At 38.9% G+C, this 17,408-nt stretch overlaps 1 protein-coding gene across 4 annotated transcripts in view; it reads left to right on the plus strand.

Moving 5' to 3' along the window:
• Positions 1 to 17,408, plus strand: part of Kat6b (lysine acetyltransferase 6B) — a 173,897-nt gene that overhangs the window by 11,526 nt on the left and 144,963 nt on the right. For all 4 annotated transcript variants that reach the window (XM_090346606.1, XM_090346608.1, XM_090346609.1 and 1 more), the window contains exons 2-3: positions 746 to 809; positions 5,149 to 6,014. In XM_090346606.1, coding sequence (XP_090202732.1) covers positions 5,391 to 6,014 — 624 coding nt within the window. In that variant the 5' untranslated portion in view covers positions 746 to 809; positions 5,149 to 5,390. The remainder of the gene's footprint in view (positions 1 to 745; positions 810 to 5,148; positions 6,015 to 17,408) is intronic.

The following is a 17,408-nucleotide window of genomic DNA, read 5'->3' on the forward strand; positions in this document are numbered from 1 at the left end:
TGAACCCGGGTCTTCGTGCATGCTAGGCAATCACTCTACCACTAGGCCAAACTCCTGGCCCAAAACCTAATTCTTAAGAGTTTGGAGAACATGGGTTCATTTGAGAAGTACATGTACAGAAACTGGGATGATATAGAGGTAATCATGGCCTCTGAGCAACAATGGTTGGCATGCACATTTGTAATGTATTCATATTTTAATCATTAATGCCAATGATTGGGGGGGATGACAATTTGGTAACTCAGTGTGGCTCCCAAAATAATGAAGTTATCCAAAAATAATGAAGTTACTTTTTTGTTGTTGTTGTTGTTGGTCTTGAGGCTTGAACTCGGCCTGGGCGCTGTCCCTGAACTCTTCAGCTCAAGGCTACCACCCTGCCCCAGGAGCCACTGTACCACTTCTGCTTTTCTAGTGGTTAATTGGAGATAAGAGTCTCAGGTCTTTAGTGCCCTTGCTGGCTTTGAACTGTGATCCTCAGACCTCAGCCTCCTAAGTAGTGTGGGCCACTGCACTCGGCTAAAGTTACTTCTTTAGGCACGACCTTGGTCACAGTTTCCTGGTCACAGATGTCCTTCAGTGATCTGAAGGAGTTAGTCTATTGCTAATTGTAACTTAAGTACCATTGTTTTTGTTATTGGTTTGTAATCATTTTGGAGATTGGTTGCTGAATTTGGAGAGATGATTGCTGAATTTGAGATACCTTTATGTTCAACTGAACATTTGATCTTTTTTTTTCTTTTGACAGATTGGCCTGAAGACCTGGACAATCTACATGGACTGTTTTTAAAGTGTTTGGAGTTCGAATTTTGGTATTTTCCTTTATTACATTTTTAAGTTATGATAGTATTACTGAAATATAATGGTAATAGATATGAATGATTATTTCAGTTGTGGATACAGATTTTCGTAAATGTTATGAGGAAATATTTTGTGTATTTCTTGGTTATGAAATGTGTTTTGTTTTAATATATGCTCCTTTATGTAATCCAAATTGCCCACAAGCAACTTCGCAATATTGGACACTTTCCTGTGACCTCTTCTCCTGCTTCCTGCAGTTGTGTTTTGAACAGTCAAATTACATTAGTTGTGATTCATTCTGAATAAATGATGAAAGATGGAATAATTACTTGCATCTAGTAAAATGTCTTCTAATGAAATTTTGCCCCAAACCATTTTACTTTGGAAACATCAGTTTCCTGTTCTAAACTTACTGACACAGAATGATTCCTATGTTCTATGCTGAAATTGGTTGTACTGGAAAGCCAGTGATTTCATTCCTAAGCATGCCATGTTCCAAGTCTAACATTTTTGTCAGTGATTTCTATAATGGCACAAAAGGGAATGCTTATTAGATTTGCAGATGACAGACATGATTCCAAACCATGTTTGGAAAGTTGGAAGATAGACTCAAACCAACAAGATGAAATTGAACTGTAGTAAATTTTATATCTCATCATTTGAATTTGTGTAAGGAAAAGAAAAGAAAGATTCAAGTTTAACAACATTTTTGGGGATTTGGCTGCATGCTCAGCATGGCTAGTATGGCAGGGCTGTTGAGGAAGTTTCTGTATTTCTAAGTGAATACGGCCTGGACTGTCAGATTTTAAGGTAGTTCGTGGGGTCAAGGAACTGAATTGAATGGTTTATTAAGGTGGGGCTGGGGGGTAGAGTGGCTTTTAGTTGTTGGTGTTTTGGTTGTGTGTGTGTGTGTGTGTGTGTGTGTGTGTGTGTGATGTTATTGGGGCTTGAACTCAGGATCTCACACACTCATGTGGTCTATCACTTAAAGCTAGATCTTTAAACCTTGAACCACAGCTCTATTTCTGACATTTTTACTGGATGAATTGGAGTCTCATGAACTTTTCCATCTCAGCTGTTTTCAAATCATAATCTTCAAATCTCAACCTTCTGGAGTTGTTAGGATTATAGAAGTGAGCTATCAGCATCTGGCTTGTGATTTTCTTTCTTCTTTTCCCTCCTTCCTTTCTTTCTTTCCTAATTTACTTTCTCCTTCCTTCCTTCCCCTTCCTCTCTCCTTCCCTCCCTTCTTTCTTTCCCCTCCCTCCCTCTCTTCCTCCCTTTCTCCCTCCCTTTCACCCTCCCTTTCACCCTCCCTCTCTCCTCTCCTCTCCTCCCCTCCCTCTCTCCTCCCCTCCCTCTCTCCTCCCCTCCCTCTCTCCTCTCCTCTCCTCTCCTCTCTCTCCTCTCCTCTCCTCTCCTCTTTTCTCCTCCCCCCCCTCTCCCCTCCCTCCCCTCCCCTCCTCTCCCCTCCTGACCTCGGGGCCTGAGCACTGTCCTTGGGCTTTCTCAAGGTTAGACCTCTACTTCTGGCCTTTCCTATGTATATGGCATAGAGAAATCGAACCTGGGTCTTTTGCATGTTAGACTACCACTAGACCAAACTCCCAGCTCTGTGATTGTCTTTTTCTAAAATATTACAAGGTAGTTATATAAAGAGGTTACAATTCCTCAATTCATAAGTACAATGCTTCTTGATTAATGTCAACTCTTAACCTCTTACATCAATCTCTTCAAGTTTTTTAGTGATTTTTAAAAACGTTGTGTTTGAGTGTTTGAAGGCCTGTCATATTGAAGAAATAGTAAAAATACCTTGTGATTGTTGGGACTAGAATTCACAGGGAGGCGCGTGCGTGCGTGTGTGTGTGTGTGTGTGTGTGTGTGTGTGTGTGTGTTTGTACAGGCCACTTCTGGGATTTGATTTGAACTCAGGCCCATGTGCATTCTTAGATTTTTTTGCCCAAGGCCAGCACTATATTACTTTAGTCACAACTCTACTTCTGGACTTTTGGTGATCAATTTGGAGATAAGTGTCTCATGGACTTTTCTTCCCTGGGCTGGCTTTGAACTGTGATCTTTAGAACTCAGCTTCTTGAATAGCTAGGATGAAAGGCATGAACCACTGGCACCTGGTTATAGTTGGATGATCTCTAACATCTTATCAGCCCTGGGTGTCTGAATCTGAGAAGACAAAAATGAAGGGAGCCTATAACCTATACTTTCTTGATCTGAAAAGATGACAACAGCTTCCTTAAATTGTCTCTTTCAAGCTGTTGGAACAAGAACAGTTTTGGGGTGCGACTGTCAGTGATACTGTTTTTCAATATTAGGGCAGTAATATTGCAAGTAGATATTATATTCTTCAGTATATATGTAAATTTTCTAAAAACATTCTTTTTTAGAAAATATACTTTAAATAACCTATAAGGCAACATGATTGAAGCTTAAGTCGGTTTTCAAGGTTTTCCCACTAGACTTTGGTAGAACTGGGATATGGAGCTATGAAAGTGAGTCTGCAGAGGCAGAACTGGCTAGAGAACACATTTATGGCTCAGGCCAGAGCAGTATTAGATTTGGGTCTTAAAATAATGATATTTGAGTCATAAGCCTGAGGTTACATTGAGCAAGTTCTATCTTCCTGTGAGCTTGCTTACTTTAGAATGTATAGAAGGATTAAATGACAAATTTACATGTGAGTATAGTATAAATTTTAAACTATAAAAAGAGGTAAGATGTAGGTGGTATGGAGAGCAAAATTCAAACCCAAATCTGGCCCAATTCTTAGTCCCAGATTCTTTCTCCTGATGCGCTTGGCAGATTTCTTTAGTACCAGATTAGAGATGAAGAATGGACCATATATGCTAGGACTCTCTAAAAGCATTACAACTGTCAAGCTAGAATCAGATATGTAGGAACCTTTCTTCTTCTTCTTCTTCTTCTTCTTCTTCTTCTTCTTCTTCTTCTTCTTCTTCTTCCTCCTCCTCCTCCTCCTCCTCCTCCGCCTCCTCCTCCTCCTCCTCTTCCTCCTCTTCTTCCTCTTCTTCCTCTTCCTCCTCTTCCTCCTTTTCCTCTTCTTATTTTTCTTATTCTTTGTATGTGTGTATGTATATGGTACTGAGGAATCAAGCCTAGGTCTTCATGCCTACTAGGTAATCACTCAAGCGCTAGGCCCCAGGAACCTATCTTGTATAGAGATGTTTAATAGCTCTAATTTTTTGTATGTGTGTGATTCTTGGAGTGGAACCCAGTGCCTCACTTATGCTAAGCAAGCACTCTTACCCAACCCTGTGGCTATGGATAAAGGTAAACTAGAATAGTATTTATTTTGAAAGCAAAGTTATATTAGTTTCAATGCTCCAACTGGTGGGTTAGAGAGTATTATGAACCTCCACAATGGAATGAGAGGATCTGATTTCCTAGAAGTGGTTAAGTGGAAAATTTTCTTATGTGTGAAACTTGTGGAATACAGTATCTAGCTGAAATCAGAGTCCTCTTTTTTTCTTTTTAACTGTGAGCTTTAAAGCTTGCTAAGCAGGTACTCTACTTCACAGCCACACTCTAGGCTCTCTTCTCTCTATCTCTCCTTCCTTTTAAGATTTTTAGAAGTAAATTTAATGAACTTAATAGTTTTGTTTTGTTTTTGGTGGTTTGAAACATCTTCTCTTCACATAGTCCTTGTATTCAAGATACTCTTGTCTCAACCCTTTAGTGATGAGGTTGTATGCAGTTATATGACATCATCCATCATCCTTGCTTTATCACAGATTTCTGTGTGTGTATACCAGTTTATTTTTTTCTGAGTGCTGTCTCCCCCCCAACCATAAGCGAGCACTCTACTACTTAAGCCACAGCTCTACTTCTGTCTTTTTGCTGGTTAATTGTAAATAACCACTTTATTCCTTAGGCTGACTTTGAACTGCTATCTTCAGATCTCAGCCTCTGAATAGGTAGGATTACAGACATGAACCACCAGCAATAAACATAATTCGCATTACTTTCATATACTTTTATTTTAGTAAATAATCCATTAAGATTAACAACCTAGCTTATCACTCTTTCATTTATGGTACTGGGGATTGAACCCATAGTCAAGTGTCTACCATTTTACTAGAGTCAACTACTCCCACACTAGCATCCTAGCTATGATGTCTATATTATAAGTGATTTCATATAAATAAGTGAAAAAAATTCTTTAAGACTATGACTTAATTTCTGTTTGGAAAATATAGTCATTGTCTCTTCTGCAATTAACTCCTATGTTCATTTTGCATCTAAAAATGTAGTATTACAGAATATTTTATTTTTAAATGTTCTTAAGAGCCATTTTTTCCCTCCTTTTTGTCTTTGAAGGTCTCCTAGTTAAAGATGTTCTTCACTTGAACGCAATCTGTCCTGATGGCAAAATAAGACAGCTGTCAACATTGCCTTTTTTTGTCCTCAAATCTCTTTATAAAGATGGATGTTTGTAAGATGTCCCTTAATATGGTCTGGAATACTCTGCCTATTTACTGAATTGTAACTGACTTTTAAGCTCTGTTAAATACAAAGAGAACCTCTATGGGTAACTTTTGTGTTGAAGTCACTTGTCAACCATGGTAAAACTTGCAAACCCACTTTATACAGAGTGGATTCTTGAAGCTATACAGAAAATAAAAAAGCAAAAGCAAAGGCCTTCTGAAGAGAGAATCTGCCATGCAGTCAGCACGTCCCATGGGTTGGATAAGAAGACAGTCTCTGAACAGCTGGAGCTCAGTGTTCAGGATGGCTCAGTTCTCAAAGTCACCAATAAAGGCCTTGCTTCTTACAAGGACCCAGACAACCCTGGGCGGTTTTCATCATCGGTTAAACCAGGCACTTTTCCTAAGTCAACCAAGGGGTCTAGAGGATCATGCAGTGATCTCCGCAATGTAGATTGGAATAAACTTTTAAGGAGAGCAATTGAAGGACTGGAGGAGCCAAATGGTTCCTCCTTGAAGAACATAGAGAAGTATCTGAGGAGCCAGAATGATCTCACAAACACCACCAACAACCCAGCCTTTCAGCAGCGGCTGCGACTGGGGGCCAAACGTGCCGTAAACAATGGGAGATTGCTGAAAGATGGACCACAGTACAGGGTTAATTATGGGAGCCTAGATGGCAAAGGAGCACCCCAATATCCCAGTGCTTTTCCATCTTCACTCCCACCTGTCAGCCTGTTACCCCATGAGAAAGACCAGGTAAGTGAAGGAGAAAAGTTTCTAATATTCTCAAATTTTCTTTTTCTTTCTTTCTTTTTTTTTTTTTTTGCCAGTCCTGGGCTTGAGCTCAGGGTATGAACCCTGTCCTTGGACTTTCTCAAGGCTAGAGCTCTACACTTGAGCCTCAGCCCCACTTCTGGCTTTTTTCTATGTACGTGGTACCAAGGAATTGAACCTGGGTCTTCGTGCATGCTAGGCAAGCACTCTACCACTAGGCCAAACTCTTGGCCTATTCTCAAATTTTCTAATCTCAATGTGAGTTAAATTTTTTACTCTTATAATTTCATTTAAGTTTTAGGGGACTAAAATTTTCTGGGTAAGGTGTTATAAAATCAAATGTTTTACTTTGAAAGAAGCTTTTATATTTTAAGGTATATAATTGTTCTACAACATATACTGGGTTAAAAATAGTTTTAGAACACATTAATAGTTTTAGAACATAGATGGGTGCGGTGGTTCACGCCTCTCATCCTAGCTACTCAAGAGCCTGAGATCTGAGGATCATGGTTCAAAGACAGCCTGGGCACCGAAGTCAATGAGATTCTTATCTCCAATTAATCACTAGAAAACTGGAAGTGGTGCTATGGCTCAAGGGGTAGGGTGGTAGGCCTGAGATGAAGAGCTCAGGGACAGCGCCCAGGCCCAGAGTTCAAGTTCCAGGGTTGACTAAAAAAAAGAGAACATATAAGTCTTTCAAATTTATTTGCTGGCCAAGAATTTAACATGGTGACTTTTTCTCTTTTTTCCTTCCTGATACCGGGGCTTGTTTATACTCACCTTTGTGATTGCTAGGCAAGTGTTCTTCTACCAGTTAAGACCACACTCCCTAGTCCTTATGCTTTACCTTTAGTCACAAATTGCTAATCAGTGAATATTACAAAGTACTAAGATAGATGACTTTAATCTTTTTCAGGACAGGTTCATAACAAGGTGTGGTGGTACACACCTGTAATCCCAGCATTTAACGGCTGAGACAATAAGTTTAATGCCAAACTATATACCCAGATCTTGTCTCAAAAAAAAAACCTGGAAAGAAAAGAAAAAGGATCATATATATTTTAGAAACCTAAAAAAACGCTTATCTTTCAGAGTGATTTTAATTTTCCTTTTTTGCCAGTACTGGGCTTGAATTCAGGGCTGAGCACTGTCTTTGGACTTTCTCAAGGCTAGAGCTCTATCACTTAAGCCACAGCATCATTTCTGGCTTATTCTGTATATGTGGAACTGAGGAATCGAACCTAGGTCTTTGTGCATGCTAGGCAAACGTTCTATCACTAGGCCAAACTCTTGGCCCTCAGAATGATTTTTAGAAAAGAAAATTTTTGTTTTGTGAGTGTGCCAGTCCTCAGGCTTGAGCTCAGGGTTTGGTTTCTATCACTGAGATTTGTTGCTCAAGGCTAGTATTCTACCACTTGAATGAGCAGCTACAACTCTGCTTCCAGCTTTTTTGCTGCTTAATTGGAGATAAGAATCTTAGAGGTTTTAGGGAGGGAGTGGGGGGAGGGAAATGGGGACAAAAACATGAGAAGGGGTATCTGTGTGTATGAAGTAATGCACCTTTCTATCTGGCGAATATACATTGCCTGACCCACTTTGGTTTCTCTAGACCTTCTGTTATTTTTGGAGCCTTATGCATATTTGGTTTCTCCTTACTGCTATGACTTTAAGTCTGATTTACTATGATTTCCCTTTGCTGAAAACATCTCAAGTAATCTACCACTCTAGAACCAAAATCAGACAACAGTAAGATATTTATAATTCCAGCCCTCCAGTTTTGGGGCTTGTTGCCTGCTCTCAGTTAATTTTGCATTCTCTTTAACCATTGTTAGCAGGGATAGTGGTTGTATGTTTAAGCAATGTATTTTGTTATGTGGGGATTCCACATCCCACCAGAGTCCACCATACAGAGACAGTCTTATATAAAAAGGTGAATTTATTGGGGAAGTGACCCACCAGGGACGCAGTGCAGACTTGGAAGCTGACACTGTGACCCCAGCTACTCTCACGCTGGGTTTTTAAGGGCAAAAACCATATGGTCAAGCCTGGCCGGATATAGGTGGCTGATGGGATTGTTACATACACAGAGGGACCATAGCCAGCTCCAGCCACACACAGGTAGCCAATAGGGTTACAGCCTAGTGTTTGAATTTACACATCACCTTAGTTGGAGTTGGCACTCGAATTGGGCAGGTCTCCACACAAAGCAGCCCCCCCCCCCAAACCAAGTGGATATCCCGCCTCATGGGGGGTGGGGATAAGGTTGCCCCTCCCTAGAAGGTCAGAGATAGTTGGGCTGCTTTACCATTATTGCCTTCCACAATGGGGCAGGGAGCTCTTAGCCCATTCAAGCAAGATGGTGCCAGTCTTTGCTCCCCTAAACATTTAAAATGTATTTCCAATCTAACTGTTGGAAAACCTGATTGGTTTCTTGGATGCTTCTGTCTGGGTTATAGCTGGTAGGTGACTAGATTCAGGCGGTTCTGTGTGTGTGTGTGTGTGTGTGTGTGTGTGTGTGTGTGTGTGTGTGTGTGTTGAACTCTAAGCATAGGCACTGTCCCTGAGCTCTTCAGCTCAAAGCACTGTCCCTGAACTCTTCAGCTCAAGGCTACCAACCTACCCCTTGAGCCACTTGCAGTTTTCTGGTGGCTAATCAGAGATAAGAGTCTCACAGAGTTTTTAGTGCCCCAGTTTTTAGTGCCTGGGCTGGCATTGAACAGTGATCATCAGATCACAGCCTCCTAAGTAGCTAGGATTACAGGTGTAAGCTACCACGCCTGTCTCAGGCAGTTCCTTTTTACAGATAATTTGAAAACCTAGAATTTATTTCCTATCTATATTTGTACCTTAGCCCTGTACAATATTTATTTTATCTGTTGTTGATAGCTGTATTTTTTTAAACCAGTCTCTTAATAAACATGGAAGTGAACTATGATACTTTCTTCTCAACATTTGCTTAAGAAATATGAAAGTGACTCATCCTAATTTTTGTGACACAGCTCCTTTAGGCACTTCTATTTCTCCTAAGATATTTTTATGAAAGCTTAGTTTATGTATGATAAAATTCCTTAAGGGAATATAGAACCATTTTTTGATAAATTTGGTTATCTTTGTTAAAAATATATGTATGTATTCCCCTAAAATATGCAAGATTTTATAATTAGGTATGTGGACTAATGCAGGCACCTTTAGTTAATTTAGTAGTATACTTTTATAATTTTATGATCAAGGGGATATTTTTACTTATGGTAGTAGAGTCTATAATTTTTCCATAGTCCTTATTTTATCCTTCACTTTAACCTTGCTTGTCATTTCTTGCTAACTTTACTGCATTTTTTTTTTTCAGGCAGCATCTGTATGGAAGTATTTTTAGTTTAAAGAAAAATCCATGTCTGAAAGTGTCTAGGATTGAGAAAAGAGTAACTTATTGCTTAGCATGCAATTGTTATTGTTCTTTTTATGACATGGATCTATAAATTGTCCAGTTAGCATTATATTAACAAGGGAAGCTAAGAAAATATGTCCTATGGTTTTTACTTGATGACATTTGAGGATTAGTTCTTTCAAGTAATCATAATCTAATACTTTAACAAATAAAAAATAGAAACTACTTCTAGACAATTTGGCAACATGTTTTGCTTGCATATAATAATAGCATTTTTTCCTTGAAAATTTTAGTTCAACTGCATATAATATATTGCCTTTTGAAATTAAAAATGGTAAATGTTTTAAACCATGTAAGCTTGCTAAATACACACACATACATACACATACACCCTAGGTATACATTAGAAACTCTTAATCTGAGATCCACAAATGAGCGTGGGTAGGTAGATTAGTCCATAAATACCTGAAATGAAATATATATATGTATGTATGTATGTATGTATATATATGTATGTATGTATGTATGTATGTATGTATGTATGTATATATATATATATATATATATATATATATATTCCCCCACCTAATTTCCTTTCTGGTGGGGCTGGGTTTGAACTCAGGGCCTGAGCACTGTCCTTGGCTTTTTCAAGGCTAGAGCTCTATCACTTGAGCCACAGCACCACTTCTGGCTTTTTTTCTATATATGTGGTACTGAAGAATCAAACCTGGGTCATCATGCATGCTAGGCAAGCCCTCTATCACTGGGTCAAACTCCTGGCCCAGTTTGTGATTTTTCTTTTCTTTTCTTTCTTTTTTTTTTTTTTTTTTTTGGGCCAGTCCTGGGGCACTGTCCTTGGACAGTTTTTCTCTCAAGGGTAGCACTCTACCACTGGAGCCACAGTACCATTTCTGGCCTTTTCTGTATATGTAGTACCGAGGAATCAAACGCCCGGCTTTGTGCATGCTAGGCGAACACACTTACTAGGCCAATTTTCTGGCTCTGTGCTATAGTTTTTGTTTTGTTTTGTTTTATTGGTTTGTTTGCCAGTCTTGTGCTTGATCTCAGAATGTGAGAACTGTCCTTGGGCTTTCCTCAAGGCTAGTGTTCTACCACTTGAGTCATAGTATCACTTCCGGCTTTTTTACATATTTGGTACCGAGTAATTGAACCTGGGTCTTTGTGTGTGCCAGGCAAGCACTCTACCACTAGGCCAAACTCCCAGCCTCTGTACTATAGATTTGTACACACAGAATTTTTCTGCCTGAGCTTGCACTGGAACCACTACAAGGTCAGGTTACCACATATGTCTTCCCTCCCTGGAGATGTATTCTTGCCATCTTTTCTGTCTGGCTCTGCCATCTTCCCAATTTCAGCTTCCAGTATTGCTGAGGATGACAAGCTTTTGCCACTGAAGGTACCTAGCTGTGATTTGAGAAGGGGATTTTTGAGTACTTTTCTGCCTGAACTGGCCTAGCAAACCATGATTCTCCTATTCATAGACCCTGGAGTAGCTAGGATTACAGTCGTGAGCCCCTAGTGCCCAGCTTAGATTGTCTTTTTTTTTTTTGCCAATCCTGGGCCTTGAACTCAGGGCCTGTCCTTGGCTTTCTCAAGGTCAGAGCTCTACCACTTGAACCACAGCACCACTTCTGTGTATGTGGTACCCTGGAATGGAACCCAGGTCTTGGTGCATGCTAGGCAACCTCTCTACCAGTAAGCCAAACCCCCAGACCTATTTTGTCATTTTTGATAGTCTAAGAGTTTGTAGAACTTGCTTTGTGGGAGGAAACTTTAACTATACCTAGAAAAAATAACTGTTCAGAGATAGTGTGATCTCAAGTAGTTTAGTGAAATAATATCTTTCAAAGAAGTTGTCATTCTTTTTTGTTATTGAACAGTTGAATTTAATTATAAAAGAGAATAAAAAAGTAATAGCTAATAAATGTTGGCACTATTTCCAGTACTTCATATTTTTTCTTTTTGACTTATCACAGTAACTGAGGGAAATATTATTATCCTGACTTTACAGATTAAAATCTGAGGATTCCATCTTAAGCAATTTGCCTAGGGTCACTTATAGAGTTGGTAAATGGTCAAGTCAAGATTCCAGTTAGGGGCCGGGAGTTTGGCCTAGTGGTAGAGTGCTTGCCTAGCATGCACAAAGACCCGGGTTCGATTCCTTGGTACCACATACTTAGAAAAAGCCAGAAGTGGTGCTGAGGCTCAAGTGGTAGAGTTCTATCCTTGAGAGAAAAAAATCCAAGGACAGTGCTCAGGCCCTGAGCTTACGCCCAGGACTGGCAAAAAAAAAAAAAAAAAGATTCCAGTTAGATAGACTGACTTCACAAAATCAGGCTGCTAGGCTTTTTTCCTTTCTAAATTTCTTCCTTTCTTTTTCTTCTTGAGACAGGATCTCACTAGGTAGCCCTGGCTGGCTTCAAACTTATGTTCTTCCTGCACCCAAGGATTACAGTAGTAAACCATTTGGCTCCATAGTGGTTTTTCATTAATAGTAAAAGTCTCTTCTTCCAGCTCTTCAAATGACTAGAAGCAGTTTTCCCATAGATTTCTCCCTTTGTAAATATGATGGTTGGAGTGAGCTTATTATGGTTTTTTTTTAAAAGCAAATACTATTTATAATATTAGCTGTATGGGAATGCAGTGGGGAAAACAGTAAATCTTTGTCTAATTAGATTTGACATCACCATTATTCCTATGCATGGCTGCTAGGAGGAATACAATATAAATTAAAATAGAAGGGTTTCTTTCTGAAATGTAATTGTACATCTTCTGATAGTCTAGAATTCAAATTGAGTATTACCATACTGGTTCCTTAGCATAAATTCTTTGTATTTATTTAACAAAGCTCTCTCTGGTGAGGTGATATGGAAATGAATTAAACTACGGAAGATAAAACTTTTATCTTTGACTTCGTGAGGGAACTCCTAAAGGATAGTATTAGTGTTTCTCATTAAAAGTGGTAAAGCTCAATTACGTCGGATTATGAGGACTTTAGAAAGTCAAATATTCTGAGAGACTTCAGTTATTACCAGATACTTTGTAGCAGTCAGATTCTATTTGAACATTTGGCCTCTACTATTTTTAATAACATCAGTTTAGTTCAACTTTAAATAGATTCCTTCATATTTAACTTTATTGGGATGATCCCCCCAATTTAATAAATGTCAATTCTTAGCATGTTGCTAGTGCAGTAATAAGTGGATTCTCATTCTAAACTGGTATCATTACCAAGCAGGGTTTCAGATGTTTTTCTCTTGAAGAAATGACATAATTATATTACTAGAAGCTTGTAAAGACTTTTATACTTAGAAGAACACTGAGATTTTTTTTTCTATGTATATGGTACTGAGGAATCGAACCTGGATCTTGGTGCATGCTAGGTAAGTACTCTATCAGTAGGTCAAATTCCCAGCCCCGAAAACTGAGATTTTCAATTAAAATTTTTTTAAAGGAACGCAAATGATCAGAGATGAGGCTGAGACAAAATCTAGTTATTTTTCCACTACCGTTTTTATCCTATCTATTTATGAACGAGACAAAGCTTGTACTCTGTATCACAGGGTGTTCTTGAACTTGGAGTCTCTTGTCTTTGCCTCTAGAGTAGAGTGCTGAGTGCTGATATTCTAGAGGTGTGAACCACTATGCCCAACTCCCTACCTTGAAAAGAGAGCATTTTCTTAGAAATCTTGTCTATGTAGCCAATATGAAATATTTCCATGAAGATACATGTATACCCTACAGTAATTAATTTCTTGAATGAATAACAAATTAAATGACTTAGTGTGTGTGTGTGTGTGTGTGTGTGTGTGTGTGTGTGTGTGTGTGTGTGTGTAATGGGGCTTGGATTCCGCCTAGGCATTATCCCTGAGCTCTTCTGGTTTAAGGCTATTGCCCTACCCCTGGGCCTGAGTGTTGTCCCTGAGCTCTTCAGCTCAAGGCTACCACCCTACCCTTGAGCCAAGCTCCACTTCCCATTTCCTAGAATCTCAGGTCGTTTAGTGCCCCAGCTGGCTTTGAACCTTAATCCTCAGATCTCAGCCTCCTGAGTAGCTAGGAGCTACCTGTGCTGGCTCTGTGTGTGTCTCCGTGTCTCTGTCCATCTCTGTCCTCTGGGGCTTGAACTCTGGGCCTGGGCATTGTCTTTGAGTTCTTCAGTTCAAGGCTAGCACTCTATACCATTTCATAGTTTTTATATCTTATTAGAGTCCCAGTGGTCCTCCCCTCTGTTGACTTAGTTTTCTTTGGATTAAAAGTGTTACATTTCTCAAAGAGTTAGTGAAGTCATTGAAAGTTTCATAATGCCCTGAAATACTATAAACACCAAGGTTAATTTTAGAACTTTAGAATCATTAAGTTCAGACAAGAACCTATTATGATGTGAAATATCAGGTGGATTAAATACTTATAGTTCCAGGGTTAGGAAGAAGAGGATTGTATATATATATTTTTGTTCTTATAATGATTAAGCTTCAGAAGTTCTTCAAGGGAGCAGGTAGTTCCACTTGTCTAGACATTGTGGAGAAGGACATTCAGATTTTCCCCTACTATTTAGTTGGGTCAACTGGAATACAAAAATGAATAGTGACTGACTCCTTCCATCCTGCTGGAGGCATGACTGCCAGTTCCACTTTTGAGCTGTTATCAAGATAGGACTTGCCTAGCCTTTTAATAAGATAGGTTAGAGGTAAAACACTAATTGCTACGTGGGAGGACTTTTGATTGTTCCAGTGAGTTTTAAGTCTTTGGATCTTAAGTGTACAGTATTTGATACTTTGGATACATTTTCCACAGCTGTAGTCTTATGTTGAAATGTATATTTGGCTTGTAATAGCAAAGGTTGTGATACTTTTATTTTTTGTTTGTACTGTTGTGAATTAAACCCAGGGATTCATGCATACTAGGAAAGTACTCTGTTACCAAGCCACATCACCAGCCCTGTGATAGTTAATTGCTAAGAAAACATATATATGAGTGTGTGTATACATATATGTGTGTGCGTGTATGTGTGTGTGTGTGTGTATCCAGTCTAGGGGCTTGAACTGTCCTTGGGGTTTCTCAAGGCTAGACTAGAGCTCTACCACTTGAGCCACAGCACCACTTCTGGCTTTTTTTTTTATGTATGTGGTTCTGAGGAGTCGAACCCAGGTCTTCATGCATCCTAGGCAAGCACTCTACCACTAGGCCAAACTCTTGGCCCCTTAAATAGTAAATATTTTACTTATTCTTTTCCTTTGAAGTTAGAAATGGTACATTTTAAATGTTTCTTAAAATAGATGTCCAAACTGGGTACCAGAGGCTCATACCTGTTGTAATCTTGGATATTCAGGAGTCTGAGATTCAAAGGTCTCAGTTCCAAGGCAGCCTTGGCAGGAAAGCTGATGAGATTCTTGTTTCTAGTCACCAGGATGCCAGATGTAGAGCTGTGGGTCAAGTGGTAGAGTGCTAGCCTTGATCAACAAAGCTCAGAGATAGTGCCCAGCTGCTGACTTAAAGCCCCAGGACATAAATTATGTGTGTGTGTGTTATACAAAGAATTTTTTATATATGCTATATTGTTATGTATTATAATATATGGTATATATATTATACAGTCATTAGACAGAGACTTTTAAAAAATGTGGTGTGTATGTATGTGAATGTGTGCACATCAGTATTAAGGCTTGAACTCAGGGCCAGGGCGCTGTCCCTTAGTGTTTTCCTCTCAAGACTGGCACTCTGCCACCTGGCCATAGCTCCATTTTCTCATATTTTTTATGTTATTTTTTGTGTGTATGTGTGTATTCCTAATACACGGGAAATAGGATTTGTTTTATCATTGTAGTAGTACATTTTCATTGTAGAATTTATGGCTTTGTTTATACATTTATGATTTTCTGTTTTGTTTATATTAATACCACAGTAGATTTGATAGAATTGTTCTCTGTAGTCACCCCAACATTTTAAAATGTGAATTTGATCTTCTTAGGCACTTTCATCTCCCCATCCATTAATGTTTCTAAGTATATAAACAACAATTAGCTTACCAAATTAAAGTTAGGGAATGAATCAGCCATGTAATTTGCTGGCGAAATTTTGAGTTACTGGCGCTGGAGGGAAATATGTTTTTATTTGTGGATGTGTGGATGCTTTTATCTTGCTGTCTTCAGGTGATGGTGAAGTTTGTACATGCATATGCAAAATACTAAAAGGCGCTTGTGCTTCACTTTGGGACTGGATCCTTTCCCAAAGAAGTCTTTAGGAGTGGTAGATTATATATTAGTGTTTTTCCTTGTGCAATTGAACCTTCCAATTAGCAGAATGTGGTGTAAAATGTACTTTTTTTGTTGTTTTGCTTCATTTTAAGAAATGTAGTGCCTTGGAAACTGTGCAAAATGAATGACAGAGTTATGGAGTAAATGATACTTTAAGCTATGGGACTGTTCTCTATAAAGATACAAAATAAATACTAATCATTGGTCTAAGGAAAATCCAGGAAGGATTTGTGTTAATTTGACAAGTGGGTTTAAAAGTTTTTCAGCCACTATTTTCTGGAAACCACCTTTGTGCATACATCCTTTCTCTAATTTACTTCACTTTTGATCTTTGATAAACCAGCTGCAATTTTGTTTCATTAGCAAACCTAACTGGTTAACAGATGTTCATTTGGCTTGATTGTGTCCTTTCTATTAGAAACAGCATAGGCATACATAAAAACCATGCTGGGCTATTTCCTGTCTGTAGCTAGACTGGCAGTTCAGAAGAGCAACTTAATTTCATTTACAAGTTGAGTTTTAATTCCCCTCTATTATTCTTCTAGGTATACAGACATTTTAGCTCTTGTTCCCCTCATCAGGAAGGTCTTTTGTTGTTAATCCTCCATCTGTTGGTTTAGTACACTTCCCTTACTTTTTTTTTTGGTTAGCATTGCAAAGTCTTAGCATGCAGAGAAAAAAGGTATTGCAGGAGAGATAATTGAGATGTCAGTGACTCCTCTACAGTTCAAGGGAAAGAGTAGGAATAACCTGGTGAATTCAGATAATTTCTTCCATCTTCTTTGATGTGAGCTAGCTGCCATATGGAGAGCAATGAGGCCTACAGGAAGGAGATGAACCTGGTTTGGGCTGCCTGTGATGTTCAGAGCAGTGTGGGCTGGGTGCCAGAGGCAGCACTCTGATTTCTCTAGCAGTTTTTGATGCCACCAGTCCTGCTTTTTATAGGTCTCTTGCTGTGCCTGTCACCCTCTCTCTAATCATAAGGAGAAATGATAAAGTTCAAAAAACAAAGAATATAAAGATTATCTAAGTAAAGGAAACAATAGTAAAAGGAGACAAAAATGCACACACTAGGGCCAGGAGTGTGGTCAGAGTGCTTGCCTAGCTAGCATGCATGAAGCCCTGGGTTTGATTCCTTGGTACCGCATACATGGAAAAAGCTGGACGCTGTGCTGTGGCTCAAGTGGTAGTGCGCTAGTCTTGAGAAAGCCCAAGGATAGTGTTCAGGTGCTGGGTTCAAGCCCCAGGACTGGCAAAAAAAAAAAAAAAAGTGCACAAACTAAATCTAGTAATACAAACATCAAAAGCTGTCTATTTGATGTTTGACCTGTTTCCAAAAGTGGTATTTTAATATCATATATATGCCTCTATTTTATATAAACAAAATATAATTCTAGCTGTGGAGCCTTGAATTGTGAATAAAGCTGCAGAAAGTAAGATGTGTTAGTGGAAGCGTGTGAACTGTTTAAAGTCAGCTTTTCTTTGGATTGCTAGTATAGGTAGGGGACTTTGGAAAGACAGGCGGTATAGGGAGGTGAGGGACTTTTTCTCCCTTAACTTTAAATTTGTAGTTATTTTATTTTGGTAAAGTTGAAAGACTGGTATAACAAGTACTACATTTCTTCCACCTGGATTCACCATTTGTTACAATTTCATCTCATTCTTTCTCTTCCTGTTTGTTTGTATGTCTGTGTATGTTTATACATATATATACAC

Source organism: Megascapheus bottae, chromosome 15 (genome assembly GCF_031878675.1).
Source record: "Megascapheus bottae isolate mThoBot1 chromosome 15, mThoBot2.hap1, whole genome shotgun sequence".
NCBI lineage: Eukaryota > Metazoa > Chordata > Mammalia > Rodentia > Geomyidae > Megascapheus > Megascapheus bottae.